The sequence below is a fragment of the Petaurus breviceps genome, unplaced genomic scaffold (genome assembly GCF_028583685.1).
Source record: "Petaurus breviceps papuanus isolate PSGF00001 unplaced genomic scaffold, PetGlider_PUasm1.0 490, whole genome shotgun sequence".
NCBI classification, from domain to species: Eukaryota; Metazoa; Chordata; class Mammalia; order Diprotodontia; family Petauridae; genus Petaurus; species Petaurus breviceps.
The window spans coordinates 491,772-515,661 of record NW_027186352.1 but is presented as its reverse complement, the minus strand read 5'-3'; the positions used below and the strand labels follow the sequence as shown (position 1 = coordinate 515,661).

Below are 23,890 nucleotides of genomic sequence, written 5' to 3'. Positions count from 1 at the left end.
CTTTTCCTTGTTGAAGATTCTTACAAATGTCACCTCAGATTGTCTTGAGTTAGAGAGCCACATGGGAGGGCATGGGGGAATGCTACCAGTTTGACCAGCTCCTCCTCTAGACTAGAAATGCTTAGATATTAGAATATTAAATAAAATAAAATGAAAATGTTTCTGGCAGACATGCCTAGAATGTGGAGAACAGTATTAATATTTTGTCACTGATGCCTCCTGCTTGGTTTTCCTGCCTCCTGTCCATCCTTCACACAGCTGTCAGAATGCTATTTCTAGAACACACCTCTGCCCATATCATTCTCCTGCTCCATAAACTCTAGTGTGTTACTGTTGACTTTAAAATTAAATGTAAACTCTTCAATTTGCATGTAGCACCCTTCTCAGGCTACGGCAAGCCTTTCTCAGCCATCGTTCCCCTCCCCCTACTCTTTGGTCCAACCATAGGCAGAAGAATGTGCTAGAACTACCCTTGGGGTCTTGTTTATACTGGATTCCCTGTGCCCCCATTTGTTTCCACATCCCTTGAGGTGGAGTAATTTTTGAATTCCTATCTTGGCAGGAAAATGTGTCACTTGCTGACATCCTGTCCCTTCGAGACAGCTGCCTCACAGAGCAAGACATTTGGGCAGTGTGCTTGGAATGCAGCCGTTCCCTGAGGAGCATTGCCCATTCTGCCATCTTCCAGACTCTGTGCATCACCCCAGACACGCTGGCCTTTAACACCAATGGCAATGTGTGCTTCATGGAGCAGCTCAGCGGTAAGTGCCGGAACCCCCAGAGCATGGGGTCAGCTGACCATGTCTACACTGCCCTGGGTGTGCAAAGAGGGCCTGGGCTTAGCTGTCCTGTGGGGATCAGGGGTCTGCTTGTAATTCCATAGAAGAGCATGATTTCTTAATGAATGTAACTAAAACTGAAACCCAGTGAATGTGAGAAGTAGTTCTGCTTAGTCACAATAATTATGTCCCAACAAATGTTTGCAAGAGAGGTAATCCATTTTACTGGATTTGCTGAAATTGTTGTGTTGGAGGAGTGAAGCTCTGAACTTGCTTTGTGCTTTGGTGAGGGGGGAAGAAGGGGGAGATCCTTGACCATGAACCATTTGGGGGACAGGTGCTGCCCTTAATTGATTGTAGAAACAAGAATTCTGCTGGTGCTGGAGTCTCCACCCAAAACCCAAGCAGGGCATTTGTGTCCTTCTTCCCAGAGAGCTCATGGCTTTTCATGTCTGTTTCCATTGATTCTCACAACTCAATAAATGGAAATCAAGTTTTCCATTCAAAGTAAAAGTTCTGTTCCCAGCAGCCTCCATGTCCAGTGGAAATCTATTGCTGGGCCAGTTGACATTCCTGTGGCCCTGTTTCTCCTCACCTCCAAGAGAACAAGCTTTGAGAATTTGGGGGCCAGAGAGCAGTGACATTTTTTTTAACTTCTTGGAGAGGCACATATGGGGCAGGAATCATGGTTGAGAACAAGCTAAAAGCAGGGTGAGCACTGAGCTCAGCTGAGGCTGGATGCCTTAGCAGATGTAGAAGAAAGGAATCCCTAAGCACAGAATTCATTCTTCAATGGGATGAGTCAATCCTTCAGGGGACTGGTCTCTACATGTGACCTTCTCCCGAGTCCTCAGGAGAAACTATATGCATCCTGCGGCACAAATCCCAGCTCAGGTTCCTGCTGCTGTCGCTGCTGCTCACTGCTCCAGTGCAGAAGGGAATTAGCCATGGGCTTTGGGTTCACTTGAGGGGGTGGTACAAAGTTATTTATCTCTGTCTCTCTTCCTTTCCCAGATGATCCTGAAGGTGCCTTCGTTCCACCAGAATTCGACATAACAGGAAATACATTTGAAGTAAGTAAGAGCTGGTGTTGGCACCAGCTGCTGCCATTCTCTTCCTTGATTTGCCTTGGAAGAGCTCTGTGAGAGGGAAGCCTCCCCCTGCCCTGTTCTGCCTTTGTCCGCCCTCTGCTGAGCCTCTCCACTTCATCCTGTCGGTAGCTAAACTGTCCCTGGTTAAACAGCCTGTTGGCTCTCGAGCTGACCTGTGAGCTCCTTGGCTGGCTTTGGCCTTTCTCTGTATCCCCAGCACAGTGCCTGGCACTCTTCTTCCTCTTCCTTCCTCTTCTCTCCCTGCTCTCCCACTCCCAGAAGTAAATCGGCAGCTGGCTTTGGAGGTCGCCTGGCTCTTGTAAATGTTGCCTTCTCTCCTTAAAGGATTTGGGCTCCTGGAGTCCAGGAGCATCAAGGGTTTCCTACAGAGACTTGGATTTGGGCAGGCAGTGGAAGGGAGTGTTGAAGCTCAACTAAGAAACTGAAACATTTATAAATAAACTGAAAAATTTAACCAAGAAGCTGATAACCCCTAGCTTTAGAGTGAGAAAGCTGTGTAAGGGCTGCTGGTTTGCCATGTCGATTAAAGCACCCCCTTCCATTGAGTCCTGCCCAGCATTACGGGCTGCTGAGGCATGAGATGGTCAGTGCTGGCAGGAATCCTAGCAACTGTGTAGACTGAGGGAAATGGAGGCCAAGAGAGAAGATGGTGGCCTGTGTGGTATGTGCAGCCAAGTGGCTGAAACTATTGGGGTTCTGAATGACAAACAGCCTCCTCCACTCCATAGGTATCAGGAGAATGACATGTATTTTTTTTTTAAATGGAAGAGACCTTTAGGGGGGTAAATCAAGAAGGAAACCAAGCTGGAGAGGCAGGGAGTCCTGCCATTTGTTGGGAGATGTCAGTGGTAGGAGGACTAGAGAAGTGGAAACGTGGCCCAGAAGAGAAGCTGCTGAGTCCCCTGGGAGCCAAGGACCAAGCACAGTGAGCTCTGTGCTCTGCAGAGAGTGAGACTGGGAGCCCACAAGTATTGTTAGGTGAGGAGAGACCATCCAGGTGGGGTCCAAGGAAGAGGCAGAGAGCACTAGTAGATGAGAAGGGCTCCTTGCTGAGGAGAACCAAGGCACAAGAGGGAGATGGGCCTTCTTCCCAAGGCAAAGATCCAGGAGGCAACAGAACCTTGGCAGACTTGTCACATGGGGTGACTGCTTCCTCCTGAGGTGTGGGCCCAAATGATAATGTTGCTAAAAGCTCCTCTTCCTAGAGGAGGTACTGATGCACCTGCCCCTTGGAAAGAAAGGAATTCTGTCTCCTGAAAAAATAGTGGTGACAAGTCCCGTAAGCAGAACAGCACAAAGGCCAGGTTTGTGGAATCATCCAGTGGTTGAAGAGTGTCGCCTGACCTCCATGAAGCCTGGCAGCCACCTTGCTTAAGGCTTCAAATATCAAACAGAAAAATTAACATTGTGTGCTGGAGACAGTAGGGATCTCTTGAAGCTTCTTGAGACAGTGACAAGGTAAGATATTAGCAAGCCTTTTGTTAAATGCTTACCCTGTGCCAGGCCCTGGGGATACAGATAGAAGGGGGAAAGACCCCTGTTGTAAGGATGTCACACTCTAATGGTGGAAGCCTAGAGGGAAGCAGGGAAGGTACAAGGTGGAGGTTAGCAGGGAGAGAGAGTGCTGTCCAAGGTGGGGAGCCAATGCAAAGGCATGGGGATTGACTATAAGCTCCCTGAGGATGAGGCCCGGCACACTGGAGGTGCTTAATAAGCGTTACTGATTGTAGGCTGGAGATGAAGTATAGGATGGAAGGAGCAGCCTACGGATTTGCCTGGTTGTACTGGGGATGCAAACATAAAGTCTAGAGGTAGAGTGCATGGAGGGGGAAGTAAGATGCAAGACTACAGAGGTGGGACAGAGCCAAACTACTTAGAGCCTTGAATGTCAGCAGTCTTTGCATTTTAGTCTGGAGGTGATAGGGAGCCACTGAGGTTTATTGAGCAGGGGTGACACGGTCAAGCCCACACTTGGGGAAATCATTTTGTCTGCTGAGTGGAAGCTGAATTGAAGAGGGAAGAGACCTGAGGCAGAGGAATGCTTGGAAGGCCTTTGTGATAGTTCAGGCAAGATGTGAAGAGGGCCTGATGACTGCAGGGGGAGAGAAGGGAATATGCACATGTTCACACACACACACACACATATACAGGCACATACACACAGACACACAATATACATATACACATGTGTGCACACAGACACACACGCAGACAGACATGCATACAGACACACACATACAGACACATACACATGCATACACATGCCCACATGTGAGCGACACACACACGAGGCAGGGTGAAGGCAGGAAGAAAACTTGCCAAGAGACTGGAGAATGTGTGATAAATGAGAGGAACAGAAGGTGATCCCAAGACTGGAGCCTGGGGGCCTGGAAAGATGGCGGCACCCTTACTCACTGTGTGGATGTCAAGCTGGCTCAAAGGCCTTGTTTTGAGAGAATGCATAGACTAGTCTCTGAGCTGTATGCTGAGATGGGGGGACCCTTCAAAAGGTACATTCATGGTCAGTTCATACATTCATTAAGAAGTCTAATTTCTGACTATGCTTTCCTCTCTTCGTATCCTCAGCACTTAGCATAGTAGGTGCATTAAGATGCTTGTTGACTGACTGGTTGACCTCAAAACAACCATTCCCACTTTGCTTGTGGTTATCAAAAACCATCTTGTAAACAGTTGAAGGTGTCATCTCAGGGCCACTTATGATGGGTTTTTTTCTATGAGTGACTTGATCCTGAATTTACTATTACTACCAAGTTCAACTTTATTCCTTCTTACTAGGATCTCAACACAAGAAAAAAATGAGAGGATGATATTATGGCTGTAGTGGGGGTGGGGATGTTACACACAGGGTGACATTTCCCCCTGGACTAAGCAAAAATAACTTGAACATTTTCATTGGAAAATAAATTCCCTCATTTGGTGGTATTATTGTTGGCAGCTGTTGCTGAAATAAATCTGGTTATTTCTGTGATGGATATATTTACATTATTCAAAAAAGATTTCTCCGTGTGCACTTTTGGCACAAATATAGGCCATTTAAGCATTTTGAGACTTTGTGATGTAGCGTTTGTCATTTCCTAGAAGTGATTATTTTTCTTTTCTTTCCTTTTTGAATTCAACTTTATTTTCATTTCCAAATTCCTTCCATCTCACCTCCCATTTAGAAAGCCAGAAAAACAAAAGCATTACAAATATCTAATCAAGCAAAACCAATTCCTGTATTAGCCATGTTGAGGGAGCAATAAAAAAAATGATTCCTCAATCTGCATGCTGAGTCCGTGAGCTCTCCATCTGGTGGTGGGCGGCACACTTCATCCTTAGTTCTTTGGAATTGTGCTTGGGCTTTGAGCTGATCGACTTCCGAAGTCTTTCAAAGTTGTTTGTCTTTGCAATATTCTTGTTCTTGTGTAAATTGTTCTCTCATTTCTCATCACTTCAGTTTACATCAGTTCATAAAAGTTTTCCGAGGTTTCAACAAAACTTCCCCCTTCATTATTTCTTATAGCACATTAATATTACATCACTTTCATATACCATGACTTGTTCAGTGATTCCCCAATTGAAGGGCATTCCCTCAGTTTCCAGTTATTTGCCACCACAAAAAGACCTGCTATCAATATTTTTGTACATATAGGTCCTTTTCCTCTTTCTTTGATCTTTTTGGGTACAGAGCTAGTTGTGGTATCCCTGAGTTAGAAGGTAAACATAATTTAATAATTGGGAGGGCGTTACTTCCAAATTTCCTTCCAGAATGGTTGGACCAGTTCACAACTCCACCAATGGTACTTTAAAGTATTGGTTTTCTACATCCCCTCCAGCATTTGTCATTTTCCTTTTTTGTCAGTTTAGCCAGTCTGATGAATATGAAGTGATACCCCAGAGGTTTAATCTGAATTTCCCTAATTATTAGTGATTTAAAGCATTTTTAACATGGCTCATTATAGCTTGGACTGAAATCTGTCTATTCATATTTTTTAACCACTTATCAATCGGGGGATGGCTCTTATTCTTATACATTTTAATCAGTTACTGACATATTAGGGGGAAAAAACATTCATCAGAGAAACTTGCTACAAATATTTTTCCCAGTTTCCTGCTTCTCTTCTAATTGTAGCTTCATAGGTCTTCTTTTTCAAAACTTTTAATTATACGTCATCAAAGGTGTCCATTTCATCCTCTGAGAACACCTCTCTTGTTTGGTCATGACCTCTTCATATATCTACAGATATGACAGGTGGTTTCTTCCACGTTCCTTTAATTTGCTTGTGATGTCAGCATTTATGTCTAAATCCTGTACCCACTAGAAGCTTGACTTGCTAACAGTGTGAGATATTAGTTTACACATAGTTTCTTCCAGACTGCTTTCCAGTTTTCCCACCTAGTTTTGCTGAATAGTGAGTTCTGGGATTTGGGGGTTTATCAAACACTGGGCCACTGCCCCCTTCAGCACCTTAATCTATTCTTCTAATCAACCTCTCTATATCTAACCCAATACAGATTGTTTTGATGATTGTGGCTCTTGAGTATAGTTTGAGATCTGGTGCTGCCAGGCCCACTTCTTTCCCACTGTTTTTCATTAACTCCTTTAATATTTTTGACGATGTGTCTCTCCACATGAATCTTATTATTACTGTTTATTATTTCTCTAATTGTGCTTAGTTCTTCATTACATAGTTCTCTCCCAACCTTGCTCTTCTTTGTCCATCATCCTCAACATGGCAGGCGACCAGGCCATATGTGGAATTCTTGTGATGGTGGGGAAGCAGACTGCCTGTTGACATCAGTGTCTGAAAGCAAGATTGGTGGGGGGAGGCACCCACTTTTTCTGTAGCTCCTGAAATCATCCTCTTTGGGAGAGATGCCAGGGCAGAGCCAGAGACACTGAACTGTTGTTTTCTGCTGAGGTCATTTGCACTATCCAATGAGCCAGAATTTGTAAGGCATTTGTCATATGGCTATTTTATGGCTCTCATGCTTTTTGGAATGCTGCGGGTGGTTATTGCAGGGAAAGTGATTGTTCTCTTTCCATGGGTACCTGTGTTCCTCTGGGCACATGGGAATGGAATATCCTGAAAGAATTGCTTCTGTCTGATGCCAACTTTGTCTGATTTTTCCCTCTGGGCCTCAGGTTCCTTTTCTTTCAAATAAAGGTCACCCTCTAAGATCACCTTGAGTTATACAGGTTTGGAATAGATTTTAGGAAAGTTGCTTTTTGTTTTGGTGGGAATGGAGGAGAAGAGGGAAAAATACTGAAATTTCTGTGGACCAAAGGTCCTTTCTAGTGGTGTCCCGAGTCCATAGGAAGCTTGCTAATGAGGGCACAGCAGCAGCTAGGCTTATCATGTGGACTGTTTCAGAAAGCACTGTTTATCCTCTTCCCTTCCCCACAAGAATGTCTCCCCCCCCCCCCCAGATATCTTTTCATGACACTAAGGAGAATATCCCAGTAACTCAGGATCAGCATTTCTCAAAGCACACCTTGTGAAAATGAGAAAACATAAACAGCCCTGAGACAGATGCATCCTAGGTCTGAGTTGGCACATTGAACTCTGTCATGCTTGGCATCCTTGAAGCCAGGACTCTGAGGGAGCAGACCTCATGTTTAGTGGACAGGTGGTCTGCTTAACATAAATGCATACAAGGCTACCTAATAGTTCTGCCTTCAGCTTGGGGATTTGGAGGATTTTGTCATATTATGGCAAATGCTTAGAATTTACCATTCTGCTCCTCAGTGACTCCTCAAGTGGGAGAGATCTTTCTTGTTCCTTCTAGAACTTTCTCCTTACCCAGTTCCTCCTGAATATGGAATTGGTGATGTATTCCAGGCAGTGGCAGAGGATTGGCAGGCAAAAAAGGTCTAACAGATTGATGAGTGACAGCTTCCCTGAGCCTTGGATTCTTCACATGTAAAATGAAAGGGTTGGACTGGATGACCCCTGAGGTTTCCAGCTCTAAATCTTAGGTTCTCTAATCCCATACCTGGACAGCTCATGGAAGCCACACAAAACGGCAGGAGGAAACACCACAGAGAGCACCATCACCCATCAAGCATGAGGTGCAGCCTCAAGAAAGGAGACATCATCATGGAGAGCAAGAGCATCATGGAGCTTGTGGGGAGGTATGTTGGAGAGCAACCTCACCCATAAATACAAGGCAGAGAAGGCAGCACCATGGAGAGGAACCTCACAAGGTAGGCGTAAGAGAGGAGGCAACCTCACCCATAAACATGAGGCAGAGCTCAATAGGAAGCGCACCATGGAGAGCATCATAGTGGAGCTTCTGGGGAGGCACCATGAAGACCAACTTCACCCATAAACATGAGGCAGAGGAGGCGGTACCATGGAGAGCAACTTCACCCATAAATTCGAGGCAGCACCATGGACAGCAGCATCATGGAGCTTCTGGGGGGAGGCACCATGGAGAGTAGCATCAGAGAGGTATCAGAGGAGGCGGGTTAAAGAACAATGTCTGTGTCTACCAGAAAGAAGCAGGTCAGAGCGGAGGGAAGGGCCCCGTTTGGTGAAGACAAACTTGCCTGTTGGGGTTGTCTCGGAATCGCTAAAGAATCTAAACTGTAGATCCAGGAGAGACCTCAGAGCTCATCTAATTAAATACTCCCATTCCCGGCCACTTTATAAATGAGAAAACTGAGAGCCATTGAAGGTTAAATAAATTGAGAGATCCCATAGGTGATAGGTTGTATAGTCAACATTTGACCTCAGGTCCTCAGACTTGCCAAACACTGCGCTTTCCTCTGCAGCACATTGAGAGGGAATGGAGAGAAGATAATGAGCAGATACTGTGATAAGCAATTGTTACAAACATCTCATTTGATCTTTGGGAACACATTCCATACTGGAAGGTGTCTTTTTCAAAATGTATTTTTATTTGAGTTCTCTCCCCCCCTTCAATCCTTTCATGAAACTCCCTTTTAATTTCTCAAACTGTGTCCAGGTGCCTACATGACAGATGATGCCCATGAGCCAGAGCAATGGGAAGCTCCCCTCCACAAGGAAAGTCTCCCCATGCTCTGAGCACTCTTCACATCTGGCTGGGCATGTATTTGAACCTTGGCCCCTGGGGGCTAGAATGAATGACTGGAAGGGAGGGCAGTTCAGGGGCTTCTTTGCATTTCTCCTCATTCCTGCAGCCTTGGACACATCCATTCTGCAGCATTCTGACCCAGTCTCTTACAATGTTCTTCCCAGTAAGGTTCTGTGCAGGAAAGACTGGTCTGTGTGAACTGGGTCAGCCCAAGGTAAAGCTGCCCTATTGTGGATGGCCTCAGCCAGGTCAGTATAAACGGGCTTGATCCTGGCCCTGTTGTGATTGCCTAAGTTGTTCATCTTGTGGGTTGTTTCAGTAAGGATTTAAGAGAAGGATGCTGCCTTCTGTGTGTTTCTTTGGAAAGAAATCCAGTTATCAGTAGCTTAGGGCATTGTTGGGCGAAAGTCACAGAAAACCTTATCAAAGTGAATGAACTCAGAGAAGATGCTCATTGTCCCCATTGCTCAAATCAGTCAATCAACAATCATTAAATGCCCACCATGACACTGTGCTCAGAACTGCATCAAAGATGACTCAGTATTTTGGCTGTAAACATAGGGCATCTCTGTTGGTCTCCCAACTGCTGCTGCCTCTGCTAACTCTGTGGTTGCCCACTAACTTGCATAAGCCCAAAGAAAAAAAAGAAGAGTCAGGTGCTGGGCCCTGAAAGCACTATTTGCTCTGTTTGGGAGAGAAGTGAGAGTGATCTCTTTCTTCCCTGGAAAATAAAAGGCTTTGCCTGCAGCACCTGCCTGTGGGTCACTGATTTGTCAGTTTAACTGTACCACATCTCAAATGCCTATCTCATCATTCACTCCCCTGGCCACCTCTCATTGAGGCCCTACTCACCTCACTCTATGGATAATTGGAGTTTCACTTTCACCACTCTCCTTTCTCCAGCCCATCCCCCATACAGCTGCCAAAAGCAGGTCTGCCTACATCACTCCCTCACTCATGAAGCCCCTGTGGCTCCCTATTACCTCTAAGAGGGAAGATAAAATCCTCCGTTTGCCATGGAAAGCCCTTGATAGTCTGGCTCCAGCTGGCCTCTTCACAGTGTACATGACATGCCATTCTACCACAATGCCTGAAACTCCCTCCCTCCCCATCTCTCCCTCTTAGAATGCCAGATTCTTTCAAACACTTAGCTCATGTCACCTCCTAGACAAGACTGAGCCTAATCTGCCCTTTGGCTGACTCAGCTGTCACTGCCATAGACAGGATTTGGTGAACATTTGTACAAACACATGGTTCCTCCAATAGAATGGAAGGTCCTTGAGGGCAGGAGCCACTTGGATTTGGCCTTTGGGTCTTTAGAACTTGGCCTACAGTAGGTATTTAGTAAGTTCTTGCTGCATGAATATGCCATCTTTTCTCCTCCCTGAATGCTGTCCTCAGTTGTAAGAGGCCTGGGCTGTTCACCATCCCAGAGGCACATGAAGCTTACATGGCCTCCATCATTCATTCTACCTGCACATTGGAGCTGAAGAAAGAGACTGGGAATAGCATTTCAAAGCTAAAACCCCAAATCTAAAGGAAGATCTTTATTATTCTCATCCCCTTTGAAAATCAGGGGAAAGCTGTTGCCCCCTCTTCTAACACACTTCCCTAGAGTATAGTAAGTGCTTGGTAAGTCAGGCGGTGCCAGAGCCCCAGGCACAGTGTGACATAGCCTAACTCAGCTCTCTAAGTCCCTTGTTTCCACAGTGTCTGAGCCATTTGGCTCTTCTTTTTGCAAGGGTCTCAATCTGATACCATTCCAGGAGATGGCAAAAGAGAAAATAAGGAGCTGTCAACTAGCCCAATGGCAAGAAGGTAGACCCTGCTCCCTGGTGGTATCACCACTCTTGAATTCCCCACTCCCCCCTTCCTGAAGAGAGAGACCCTGCAGAGGCAAAGAGGGCCTAGTAGTCAGGAAAGGTTCTGGTACAAACTGGTACGGGCTGCCCAGCAGAGAGGGTGCCTTCTTCATACAGAATGATTGCTTTCCCCACCCTTGTCAGGGCTGGCACTGGTGACCCACAAAAACAAAGGGAGAAGCAGGTGGTATAAAGATAGAAAGCATAATGAAGAAAATGTTTTTGTGCCCAAATTCAGAGGCTCCTACAGAGTACAGTGTGCCCTTCATACAATGACTTGCTCTGAGATTGGGCGCCATCTTGCCAGATGGTTGATCTGGCACACATCCCACTGCAGCATGGCAACCAGTCTTCCCACATCAACACATGCATCTGTTGAGAAGATATCGTGGGCAAGGCCCTGGCAAAGCCCTGGCTGATGCTCTGTCACCCTCTCTCTTGGCTAAATTTACCAGAAAGATTGAGCACATCATTGGTGGCACCTTCTTCCCTCCAAGACTAATTCAAATTCTCTAAATACCACCAGCCCATTCTCATATCCCTTGTTCCTATCCCTGAGAGAAAGGGGAGTCTTCTTGTCAACACTAAACCCTCTACTCACACCCCAAAGCCCATCCCTTTGTCTCCTCCAAGATTCTGCTCCCTTGACCACCTTCCCCTTTATTCTTCAGTCTCTCCTTATCCATTGGGTTCTCCCCTGGTGCATGCAAACATGCCCAAATGTTCCTCACCATTGAAAACAATGCTCCACTTGATCCTGCCATCCCCTCCAACTTTCATCCTCTAGCTCTCCTCCTTCACACAAACTCCTAGGAAAAAAGCAGTCTACCCTCCTGTCTCCATGTTGCTATCTCCCATTCACTTCTCAACCTTTTAGAGTCTGCCTTGCTTCTCCACTACTCTACTGAAACCTCTCACCAAGATCTCCTTATTAAGACCTTGATTGAGAAATCTGATGATCTCTCTTCAGGCATCCTTCTTGAGCCATCTGTACCATTTGACACTATTGTGTTCCCCCACCCTGGCACCTCCTAGGCGCTCTCCATTCTTTGAATTTCCCTTACTCCTGTCTTTCACCTCTCCTCAGCCTCATATTCTGTGTCACTGCTCATCTCCCATACCCTATTGTGGAGGATTGTTGCCCACATTATCGATCTTGGACCTCCTCTCCTTACACCCCCTCACTTGGTGACTTCGTTATCCAAGGTCCAGTTGATACATGTCTTCACTGATACACAAGGCTCTGGGATTTCCTCAGTTCCCTTTCTGGTACTTCTCTGACTTACTAAATAAATCCAAGGGAATTGCCTACAGCACATAGAGCTTAAGAGACTTGCCCAGAGCTGCAAACAAACCATTGATTATCAAACTTTTGCCCTGTCTACCATCCAAACCAAATTCTGGAAGCTGTTGTCTACTGACCTCCAGGACACTCCCCTTCTTTCCTCAGTGAGTTCAGTGCCTGGCTCAAAGTCTTTCTCTTCTTCCCAGTTCCTCTCCTTACCCTAAATATATGGATATTCCCTCAACCTCCCACTTCTTCAGTTTATTTCACATGACCTACTCCTCCGCTCTTCAACTTCAGAAATGGCCATACCCTTTGACCTTGTCATTGCCCACAAATGTACTTCTTCCATGTTTAAGAACTCAGAAAATGTCTTATCTAACCATCATGTATTAACTTTCCACTTCTACCTCTGCATTCCAAAACCAAAGCTTGTTCCTCACTAACACCCCACCTTCCAATATCTGGATGCCCTTTCCTTGACACTCTTCTCTCTCACTTGTCAGAATACTGCCATCTCCTCATTCTCTTCCAGCTGAGCACTTCTTGGTCCCCTTTGTTGAGTCTTCATCCAGGCCACACCCACTCATAGTAGATGTCCCATGGGGCTCTGTCCTGAGCTTTCTTGTCTTCTCCCTCTAAGCTTTTTCACTTGGTGATCTCATCACCTCCCAGAGGTTCAATTATCATCTCTCTTAATCATTCTCAAATCAGCTTGTCCAGACTGAACTGCTGACTCAAGTTCTGGCCTAACCAATGAGGAGAGAGAGCATTCCAGGCATGGGGGACTGCCAGTGCAAAGACATGAGGCTGGAAAGTCCCATGTCCAGGAAGGGCTGTCAGGTTGTTGGAAGGGGAGCAAGTATCTAATGAAACTAGAAATGGAGGAGGGAACCTGAGTTTGTATTTGATGCTAGAAGTAACAGGGAGGGCTGCTTATCAGGCAAGTGATCCCATTAACAGCTGTGTGGATATAGATCAGAATGGATAGATAACCAGTCAGTCAATACACATTTATTATGCATCTACTATGTGCCAGGCACTGGGCTAAATGCTGGAGCTACAAGTAAAGACAAAGTCAATCCCTACCTTCAAAGAGCTTATAATCTAATGGGGAAGAATACAAGCAAACAAATAAGGAAGCTACAGACAGGATAGATAGGCTGGAATTGAAAGAAGGAAGACACTAGAATGAAGAGGGGGTGGGGCGGGCTTCCTGTAGAAGGTGAGATTTGAATTGAGACTTACAGGGAGCCAGGAAGTTGAGATGAGGGGGGAAGAATATTCCAGGCCTGGGGGATGGCCTGAGAAAATGCCCAGATCTGAGAGATGGAGGGTCTTGTTCATAGAACAACCAAGAAGCCAGTATCATGGGATCAAAGAGAACGTGTTAGGGAGGAAGGGATAAGAAGCCTGGAGATGCAGGAGGGTTTGAATGCCAAATAGAGCATTTTGTATTTTAGCCCAGAGGTGATAGGGAGCCACTGGAGTTTCTTGAGCAGGGGAGTGATAAGATCAGGTTTTCACTTTAGGAAAATCACTTTGGTGGCTGAGTGGAGACTGGATTGGAGTGGGGAGACTTGAGACAGATAGAGCCTGTCCAGCAGCTTCTTCAGGAGTCCAGGTGTGAGGTGATGAGTGGCAGGGTCATAGGAGAGGAGGGGCTACTGAAGAGACCCTACAGGGGTGAAATCACCAGGCCAAGCAACAGCTTGGGTATGTGGGCAGAGATGCAAAGATGACCCCAAGACTGTGAGCCTGGAGGGCGGGAAGGTTAATTATGTCCTCAGCACAGTTTAGATGGGTAGGTGAGGGGATAGAGATAGAGTTTGGTTGAGGCAGGATTAGAACTCAAGTCTTTCTCTGTGCACTGCTCTAGGACACTTGGCTCTGCTGTGGAGTTATCACTGTGCTGCCATTGGTGCCCAAGTAGTCAGTCTCTAAACTTCGCATGAGAAGGCCTTGGATCAGAGTGTCCCAGGAGCAAGGCGGTGTTGGCCAGGATGCAGGGCCAAAGCTGGGAGGCACCTCTCAGCTGACATGGTCCACATTTCTCAGCCTTCCGCTTCTCACATGCTATAAGTGTTTTCCTTCCAAAACAGGAAAAATGAAATTGCTCGGTATCTAAGAGGCCAATGGCCGAGGTCATCCTGCTTATGACCACTCTTCATTGCGCAAACAGGACTAATCACCCCTTATTTCTTCTGGGTCTTCTTTCTGTGTCCCAGCTCAAATTCCTTGACCGACCCTGAGAAATTCCACCAGGAAAGATTAATCCTCAAAGCATCCTATGGCTGGATTCACCAGGCTTCCACTTCATCCAACCTCTTCCCTCACCTCTGCACCCATTTTACAGAAATGGAAGGAAGTGTCACTGAAAAAGCCAACCTTGTTCCTAAACTATCCCCAGGACACAGCCCTTTCAGGCTGCTTGCAGGCTCATTAAGCAGGCAGCTGACTCTAGATGCTTCCTTTTTTCCTCCCCCACCCTCTTCACCTCACCCCTCATGGCCCTTCCTAGAATTTCTTTCCCTCTTTGTGCTCATTAAAATGCTTTAGGGGGTGTCTCCCCATAAATTCTCCCTATCCAGGACATCTGGGCTGGGCATGACTACCCACTGTGAAAAGGTCTTTTTTGCCTGTGAGTTAACCACATGGTTGCATTTGGCTCTCCCACTTTCTTCATTAAAAGTTGCGTAGAGAAGAGGATGAGCCAAATGAAGGGATGGCTGGATGGATATCTGGATAGATGGATATATGGAGGGAAGAATGGAGGGATGGGAGAGCGGCTGCAGGGATGGAGGGCCTGTTTGCCTGCAGCTGAGTTATTCAGATGACTTATCTGTTGGTCTGAATGGCCCATGTCTATAATGCTGACCAACTGGGAGGAGGGCTTCACTGGGCTGTGCTGTGTGAGGACACAAACATCAGCTCACTCTTGAAAGAGAGAAAATGGAGTCTCTTCCTTTTGCATGCATGGGTTTGTTTTGGGGATCATTTCTACCAGGCTTCTTCCAGGGGCACTCTCAGCTTTGCCTGGGCCCTGGGATGACTAAGGCACTTGCTTTTCCCATCTATGTCCAGATGAAGGGAACAATCTTGAGGTTCTCAGTCTTGAGGTGGTTCTGTGAGATACAACTCATTAACAGATCACCTAAAAGGATTGGTCAGTCTGACAGCTAGAATGAAAGGGAACCTTTGCAAGTAGGTTTGAGCAGTCTAAAAGTGGAGAGCTTTTCAATCCCTTTTTAATGCAGTGGAAGATCCTGAGGGATGATAAGGATTACATGGGATGGGCTGCAATATGCATCTGGATAAGGAATGTTTCCCCTGAGGAGCCCTTGCCTCTGCTGCAGGGTGACTACTGACTTGGAAGTTCAGCATTTACAGAATTGAAAACAACTACTGCAAGGGGAAGGGATTGATTCTAGGTCCCACAGTTAGTTTGCAGTGGAGCTGGGGCTAGAACTCCTGCCTCCTGCCTCTCAGCCCCATGAAAAATGCTTGGTGGCAGCTTGTCTAGCCTGGGGTCAGTCCTGTGGGCACCTGGTGGTGTATCCTTTGAACATCCAGGACCCACTGACTTTATGGCTTCACTTAGAAGAACCCAAATTTATACTGGTGAGTTCCATTTTTAAAATCATGGGAACACATCACCATGCCTTGAAACATTCCTTGGCCCCAGTGCATAGCCCATTAATGGATAAAGTAAAGCCTCAGTGTATCTCATAGGAATTGTCCTTGAAGACATAGTGGTGCCAACCCACACACTTTCCTTGTGAGACCCCACTGAGGTCTAAGGTACCCATATCATGTTCCCATTTGGAAGAGAAAACCAGCTCAGGCCTTGGTCTGGGGTTCATGCCCTTGGGCAGCTGACACCAAGTCCAGTGTCCCTCTTGCTTTGCTTCATCTGCCTCCAGGACCAAGGCATACATGCCCCTCATGACTTTGGGTGACTGGCCAGGTGTTCTAGGTCAGGCCTTCCTCAGGAGATCTAGTGATTCCAACCCAGGATTAGAGCCACATGCCTCCATGGAGGCTGTGACCCCTTGGACACAAGGCAGTGTCCTTAGCGTCTTAGACGGCTGGTCCCCAAACCTGATCTGCTCAGTGGGGCCCAGCTTCACTCACCTCTACAACCACCATGATGGCATGCCTCCCTCACCTCAAGGCTGTGTGGCTGGACTCGCCGGGCAGCCCTGAGTCCCTCCAGTCTGAGAAGTCCTTGAACCTGTGGCAAACAGGAAGTTGGGGTAAGAGTTGGAGCCCTGGTCCTTTGGTGGTCTGATGAAGGTCAGAGGACACTTAGTAAGGCTCTTACTATCTCAGGCCATGGCTGGCGAGGTTTGGCCTGTCCCCCAGAGCTGGCAGCAGACTGGAACCTTCTGCAACAGGCCCTGCTGGCACAGTGGTCCATGACTCATTGTTACCATGGGCCTCATGATGGGCCCCTTAGAAAACTCTGTTTTTCCAAATGTTTCTATTCTTTAGAGGTGCCAGGGCCCATTTTGCCTTTGAAGAGCAGCTGCAGGCTTGCTCCTGCCTAGGTGACTGAGACTGTTTGCCTTTTCTGCAGGCTCACATCTATTCTCTGGGGGCTACCCTGAAAGCCGCCATTGAATATGTGATTGAACCTGAGCTGGAGCCAAAGTTCTGTAAGGACCTGGAGGCCCTCCTGGACCAGATGCAGGAGGAGAGTCCTGGCTGCAGGCCTGACATTGAGGTGAGCCGGAGGGGGGATGGGCGATCGGGTGACCTAGCGATGGAGGAGTGTGTGTCCGCCCACCTCATCCTGGAGAGTCAGTCAGCAAGCATATATAGGGGCGTGTTCTTTGTGCCAACTACTGGACTAAGCCCAAGGCACCAAGGTAGGCAAGCCCCTGCCCTCAAGAGGCTTACAGGGTAGGGAGAGATAATGCCTAAAAGGGGGTGAGTGGTAGATGGAGGAGGGAGGGAAAATGGTCAGAGCATGAGAGATGGCTGGCCTGAGCCCTCCCCATGATGGAGGTCCTGGGAAAAACCCACTCATGGGCAAAGGGGGCAGGGGAGGGGGCGCAAGCATCTATTTCAGAGCGGTGAAGTCGAGGGTGAGGCGTGACTAGTCTGGTCCCTTCCCCAAAATAGAGATTCTGAGAACTTGCCAATGGGAGCAGAGCCCACAGGGTTGGAGGGAGGAGGTCCCTGAGGAATGGTGGTGAGAGGCAGTGGGGCATGGCTCTGGGTCAGCTCCACCCTGCTCACTGAGGATGTGGCCCTGTGGCCACACCAGATCTGGGAGTGTCCTTGCAGACAAGGTGTTCCCAGGTATTCCCAGGAGAAACAGGGGCATTTATCCTGACCACCAGTGCCATGGAGTGTCCATTTGTAAAGGCCCAGGGTGGGCCCATACACAAATCTGGGGGGGTCAAGAGTCATGTCCCTGCCCATTCAGCCTCTGGCCCCCATGAGGGCAACACTGTGCCTCCCTCTCGTCCCTTGTTCATTTCTGGCTGGAAGGACGCTCCCGTTGACCCCCTCCCTGAGCCCCCTCAGGGCCTGCTGTCCCACCTTGTGGAGGCCCCTTCTTGTGCTTCCGCTCTCCTCCCTTGGCAGGTGGTCATAAAGAAAGGCCCTTCACTTGTCAGCCCTATTGGTCTTAGCGTCTCCATGATATGAATGTGCCTCATTTATGTCACCGTTGCTCTGTTGGTGGACGCTTAGGGTGCTTCCAGGTTTTTGCAATTCCCCATAAAGCTGCTATGAAAATATGTGAGCAGGTAGCCCTTTTGTATAACCTTTCCAGGGTATATTCCCAACAGTGGAATGATTGGGTCAAATGATATGATGGTTTTTACACTGTCACTGAGTATTTCCAGATTACAGAAAAGAAAAGATCAAATTCTCTTGGCCTGGAGGAGGGTGCCTGCCTTCCCACTATTCCGTCAGCATTGAATCTCATTGTTTGCACAAATCTGATGGGCATCGGGTGGTCCAGCAGAGCTCTTGAATCTTGAGTGAAGCTGAGCAATGACGTTAAGTGGTTCTTCCTTTGAAAATGGTCTGTTCATATCCTTTGACTATTTCTACCCACTGGGGGCTGGGAATTACCACTGTTGGCATGCACTGATCGGTCATGAACGGTGGACCAGGTGGCACCCAGAGCCTTCATTCTCTGCCCAATGCTTGTTAGCCCTCCTCCTGCGATAGATAACTCACCTGAATCCCTGGAGTGATACACAGCGTAGGACTTGTTAGCCTCTGACTCTGCATCCCCACCCTCTCCATCAGCAGGGCTAGAGGCTCGGAATCTCTTGTCACATGGTTCATCCAAGCATGTTTCCTGGGTTACTCACCGAAACTCAGATTTCATCTCGGAGTTGATACAAGAAAGGGGCTTGTGCAAGATGGCTTCCTTCCTCATGCTCTCACTTAACTAGAGTGACACTAAGATGATGTCCCTCTGACGAAGCAGGGGTTTGCCTGCCAGTGTCCCGCTGACCTCTGAGAATGGCTGCTCTCTCCTGGGCTCCATTCCTCTTCCCCACGATGGACCTGATTCAGGTCAGACTGAGACAGATAAGTCCTGGGGCCTTGACTGGGCAAGAATTCTGCAGGCTGTCAAGAAGGGGCTGGAGACCTTGTCCTGGCCACACAGACTCAGCTTTGGTCTGTCCTTGGCCCAGCCTCTGAGGGTTCTTCCCAGGCTTCCCAGGAGTTGTTGGCATGCTGTGGGCAAAATAGCTTCAGTAAGGGTGTGGGTCCCTAGGAGAGACCCTTGGTCTGGATGGTCTGACCATTTCTGTGATTCTTATCAACAAAAGCATTCTTGTTGTGGGATGGGGAAGGCAAGCCCAAAGACGTTGTTTTTGTGTCTGCTTTATGTCTAGAGTATCATCACCTTGTGTGAAGGCAAAGTGCAGGCAGCCTCCTCCTGTGAGATCTGTCGGGACCTGTCTGCAGTCGGGAGAAGAGTGCTTTCCATCGAATCCTTTGGGACTTTTCAAGGTGAAAACAACAAGCCAGATACCTGTTTGAAAAGGAGCTGCCATTTGTGAGCTAGGGAATGTAGGAGTATGCTGGGAAACTGAGAAGCGAGTCTTGCATTGCAGGTGTGAGGAGGTGTGACGGCTGGGGGGGGGGGGGGGGGAGACACACCCTTGTTCTTTGGGACCACAGAAGGGCTCCTGAAAAAGCCTCCCTGGAGTAGTGAGGGCTTGCAGTCTGAGGCCACCTGAGGCAGGCTTCTGGATGTCAGCTCTGGCATCACTACCTTTGTCCTCTGGCCTGAAGGGAAAGGCCTTGTGGGACCCCAAGGCTGGGGCAGGGAAGGTAGGCAGAGCCCAGAGTTCTGCTTAAGGCCCTGCCAGGCCCTGACTGTGTGACTTTGGGCAGCCCACCAACTGCGCCAATCCAGGCTGCTTTATTTTCCTCATCTTTGTGTCTTCTGGCTCCCTGGCGCACCTTCTAGGAAGGGGAAGAGCAGAGGTCCCCACTGTCAACACGTGGTCAAAAAAGAGATCCTTTGTCCAAGTCTCCTCCCCCATTTGCTCTGTCTCCCTCTTTTCCTTCCAGCTCTACGATTCTTGGCATTGTGGAGCCTTCTTGGGGTCACTGTCTGCAGAAGGCCCCTTCTTCCTTCTCCAGCACTTTGTCCCACCATCCTCCCCACCCTTTCTGGTCCTTCCCTGCTCACTCCCTGCAGTCACACGCAGCTCTTCCACTGCCTTAAAAAGAACTCACTGAAATGGCCCAAGAGGAGAATGGGAAAGGAAGTTTCCAGCATTTGTCTTCTAGGCCCTTTGTAAAGCCCTGAGTATGGGGAGGAGAAGGGGCAGCCCCAGACACCCTGGCCAGCCCTCCCCAGGGGAGAGGCTCAGGCCATGCACCTCTGGCTTTCTCAGTCTCTGATGTAGTCATGCCCAAGAGGGGCTTTTGGGGGCTACATGACATGGAACTCTCAGGAGTCCCATAGCCCAAGATCTCAAGCTGGTCTCAGCGTAGCATTGCATCTTGGACGTAGCCCTGCCCCTCCCCCCCTCCCCCCCCCCCACCAAGCCATACTCCTGCAGCCACCTTACTGCCCCCTGAAGGATTTGATGTGGCTTTCTCAGCTCCTCCTAGAGCCATCCATTTGCTTACCAGCAAGAGAGAGGCTGGTGCCCTCATCAGGGCCATTGGCAGCAGCCACTGTCCTTCCTCCCTGACTAGGGAGATAGTGAGGTTCCAGGGAGTTTGAAGTATGAGAAGAGCTCTTTGGGTAAGAGGGAGGAATTCAGGGAAACTAGGATGTCCTTCTTCACAGGTGTTCTTGGGGCCAGGTCCAAGGAGAAGAGAGACTGATTGACTATTGGCTGGACCTCCTGACATGCGGGAGTGACCAGTGTGCGTTGCAATGGCTTACTGCCTAACGTCATCATAATCTTTTTTGGTCACACACAGATGTAAATGAGAACTTGTGGAAGGGAAGAATGGGCCCAAAAAGCATGGGACCCACAACCCACGCAGATGAGAAGAGGCTAGACAATGACAAATCCACCATACCAGACTCAAGAGTTGGAGACAGCAGCTCCATGACCCACAGAAACCTGAGTGGGGAGAGAGAGGACAGAGAAGGCTTCTCTAAGGAAAAGCTGGCCAACTTCTTCTTGGATTCAGGGTATTTCCACAGTGACCTGGACAGAGGTCTTCTGAAGAAAAGTCGCCTGAGAAAAATCCAGACTTTCCCACGGCTCCTAATGGAAGCCCCAGAATCCAACAACTTCTGCATGTCTTTGACAAGTGGGGGATCTCTGGCCAGGAAAAATCAGCTGCCTACATCTGAATTATTTCCCCCAGACTACAGAAAGATCTTCCCAGAGGGGAAAAATGGTCCTTTCTCCATAAAGGCCCAGCCTAAGCACCGACTCAGGTCTGAGCGCTCAACTGACCCTCATGGGGAGAAGTCGCTCCCTGTGCCACGGGAACAAGCCACCAACATTCAAGGAAGTGGCAGGGGTAGTGATGGTGGCAGTGGTAGTGAGGGGGAGAGCAGCACTAGACTTGGACTTAGGCCTGGAGAAGAAACTCCTGGTGTGACAGAGATGGCCAAAAATGCTGAGACCTCAGGAGGACTGAGCAAAAGTGCACTGTTGTCTCTGAACAAATTGAGCTTAAGAATGAATCCTGGTGAAGAAAGGTGCCTTCCAACTCCCTCAAGCCCACAGGAGTTGAGTGAAAACATGACAATGGCAGGCAGCCATGGAGAACATGGGCAGGGAGGCCAGAAGCTGGACACTGTCAGCAATGAACAGGTAGGTGGTTACCTTACGATTTCCACGTGGGTTCCAGAGATGCTAGGGCCAAAGAGGAATCAGAACCAAGGACAGCTGCCTTTGGAACCTCTTCCATGTGCTTGTGTATGTACCTGATTGGACACCAGTCTGTCTCTTTGCTGGAATAACTTGGCCCCTGGGTCCAGGTCCTCAATGGCAAAGTCATGTGTGCAGGAGAAATCCCTCCTCATCTGAAGGTACGTCTTAAGGACATTTCAGCCTAGACTCTTTGACACACACAGAAAATGGGGCCCAAAGGGCTCCTTACCCAGCCCAAGTCCCTGGGCCCCCTGGTGAAGCCCTCCTGAAGGGTTTGTAATTTCAATTCACTTGATGCCCAACAGACACTAGTTGGGCATTTTTCATGGGCCAAGTAACAAAAGCAGCAGCCCCTGCCGTCAGGGAGCTGACATCTGTCTCAAGTCACCAGGAGGTGAGAGAGCCCAGGAGGGGCCTCCTCCAGCTGGGGGGAGGGGAGAGATTGCAGCCATCAGACTTGTGTCAGGGCCTCCTTGTGTCCTAGGAAAAGAGGATGCTCCAAATTCCCCTAGTGAGCCCAAAGGCCACCTTCAAGCCCCTAATCCCAACTAAGCCTTTTGGAGACAACAGAAAACTAACCCATAATTTAAGCATTTGAAGTCCATAGTTTTGTGACCAATCCTGTGGCTGGATTTTTATCCAATTTATTCTTCTTTTCCTTTGAACATAGTGATGGTAATCTCTCTTAGAAAGCTACAGATAGATTAAATTTTAAATTCACATTTTTATACATTAGAGACCTAAGCTCAGGGTCCTACCTCAGGTCCGTTTTGGTTGTGTGACCTTCAAGTTCCTATCCTTATTTTTTTATGTTTTTGTTTACTCGTTTTTCAGTTATGGCTAATGTTTCCTGACCCCATTGGGGGTTTTCTTGGCAAAGATACTGGAGTGGTTTGCCATTCCTTTTCCATTTCATTTTATAGATGAGGAAACTGAGGCAAACAGGGTGAAGTGACTTGTCCAGGGTCACAGCTTATAAGTGTCTGAGGTCATATTTGAACTCAGATCTTCCTGACCCCAGGCGCTGTATTCTGTGCACTATGGCATCACCTAGCTTCCCCAGAAGATACAGTGTCATAAAAACACAGTGTAGACAGTATCAAGGACTTTGATGATTTTGGAGAGAGATACTTCAGTTGAATAATGAGATTGGAAGCCAGACCACAGAGAGTGAAAGAGAGTGGAAGCACCTGTTGTCAGTGACCTTCTCAAGAAGGTTAGTTACAAAAGGCAAGAAAGATATCAGACAATTTTGGTCGCACTGAATTTGCACAAACAAAACTAATGCAGCTCAAATTAGAAGAGAAGAGGAAATTGGGGTAAATCTGATGGCTTAACTCAATACCAGCTGGTTAAGATAGTTACCCACTACCAAATTGTTTTGATAACAGTGGCTATGTGTGCAGTATAGTTTGAGATCTGGTACAAGGACCCCTTCCTTCCCATTTTTAATTTGATTGACTTGATATTCTTGATTATTTGTTCTCCCAGATAAATTTTGTTACTTTTTCTAGCTTTATAAAATAATTCTTTTTAGTAGTTTGTTATGGCACTGAATGAATAAATTAATTTAAATAGTATTGTCATTTTTATTGTATTGGCTCAGCTACCCATGTATAATTAATATTTCTCCAGTTATTTAGATTATCTTTATTTGTGTGGGCAGCCAGGTGGTGAAAACTTGGAATCAGGAAGCCTCATTTTCAGGAGTTCAAATCTGGTTTCAGACACTTACTAGTTGTGTGACTCTGGGCAAATCACTTCACCCTGTTTGCCTCAGTTTCCTTATCTGTAAAATGAGCTGAAGAAGGAGATAGCAAACCAATCTAGTGTCTTTGTTGAGAAAACCCCAAAATGGGGTTATGAAGAGTTAGACATGACTCAATAATAACAATAGCAACAACTTATTTGTGTAAAAAATGTTTTGTGATTGTGTTCATAAATTTCCTGTGTGTTGCTTGGTGGGTAGACTCCCAAGTATTTTACACTCTCTATAGTTATTTCATTATCATTACTATTTTTAAATTGTATTTTTATTTTCATTTCCAAATTCTCTCCTTCTCTTTGCCCTCCTCCCTCACCCATTGAGAAGGCAAGAAATATGATACCTATTCTACATACAAAGTCATGCAAAATATACTTCCCCTAGACATTTTCTGAGGAAAAAAGAAAGAGAAAGGAAGGAGGGAATGAGAGGGGGAGGAAGGAAGGGAGGGATGGAGGGAGAGGAAAGGAAAGAAAGAAAGAAAGAAAGAAAGAAAGAAAGAAAGAAAGAAAGAAAGAAAGAAAGAAAGAAAGAAAGAAAGAAAGAAAGAAAGAAAGAAAGGAAGGAAGGAAGGAAGGAAGAAAGAAAGAGAGAGAGAGAGAGAAAGAAAGAGAAAGAGGGAGGGAGGGAGGGAGGAAGGAAGGAAGGAAGGAAGGAAGAAAGGAAGGAAGGAAGGAAGGAAGGAAGGAAGGA

The 23,890-nt window shown here is 47.4% G+C and overlaps 1 protein-coding gene across 2 annotated transcripts in view; it reads left to right on the top strand.

Moving 5' to 3' along the window:
- Positions 1-23,890, top strand: part of KNDC1 (kinase non-catalytic C-lobe domain containing 1) — a 96,305-nt gene that overhangs the window by 4,346 nt on the left and 68,069 nt on the right. For both annotated transcript variants that reach the window (XM_069101684.1, XM_069101683.1), the window contains exons 2-6: positions 563-761; positions 1,794-1,852; positions 16,680-16,826; positions 18,970-19,087; positions 20,522-21,372. In XM_069101684.1, the coding sequence (XP_068957785.1) occupies positions 563-761; positions 1,794-1,852; positions 16,680-16,826; positions 18,970-19,087; positions 20,522-21,372 (1,374 nt within the window). The remainder of the gene's footprint in view (positions 1-562; positions 762-1,793; positions 1,853-16,679; positions 16,827-18,969; positions 19,088-20,521; positions 21,373-23,890) is intronic.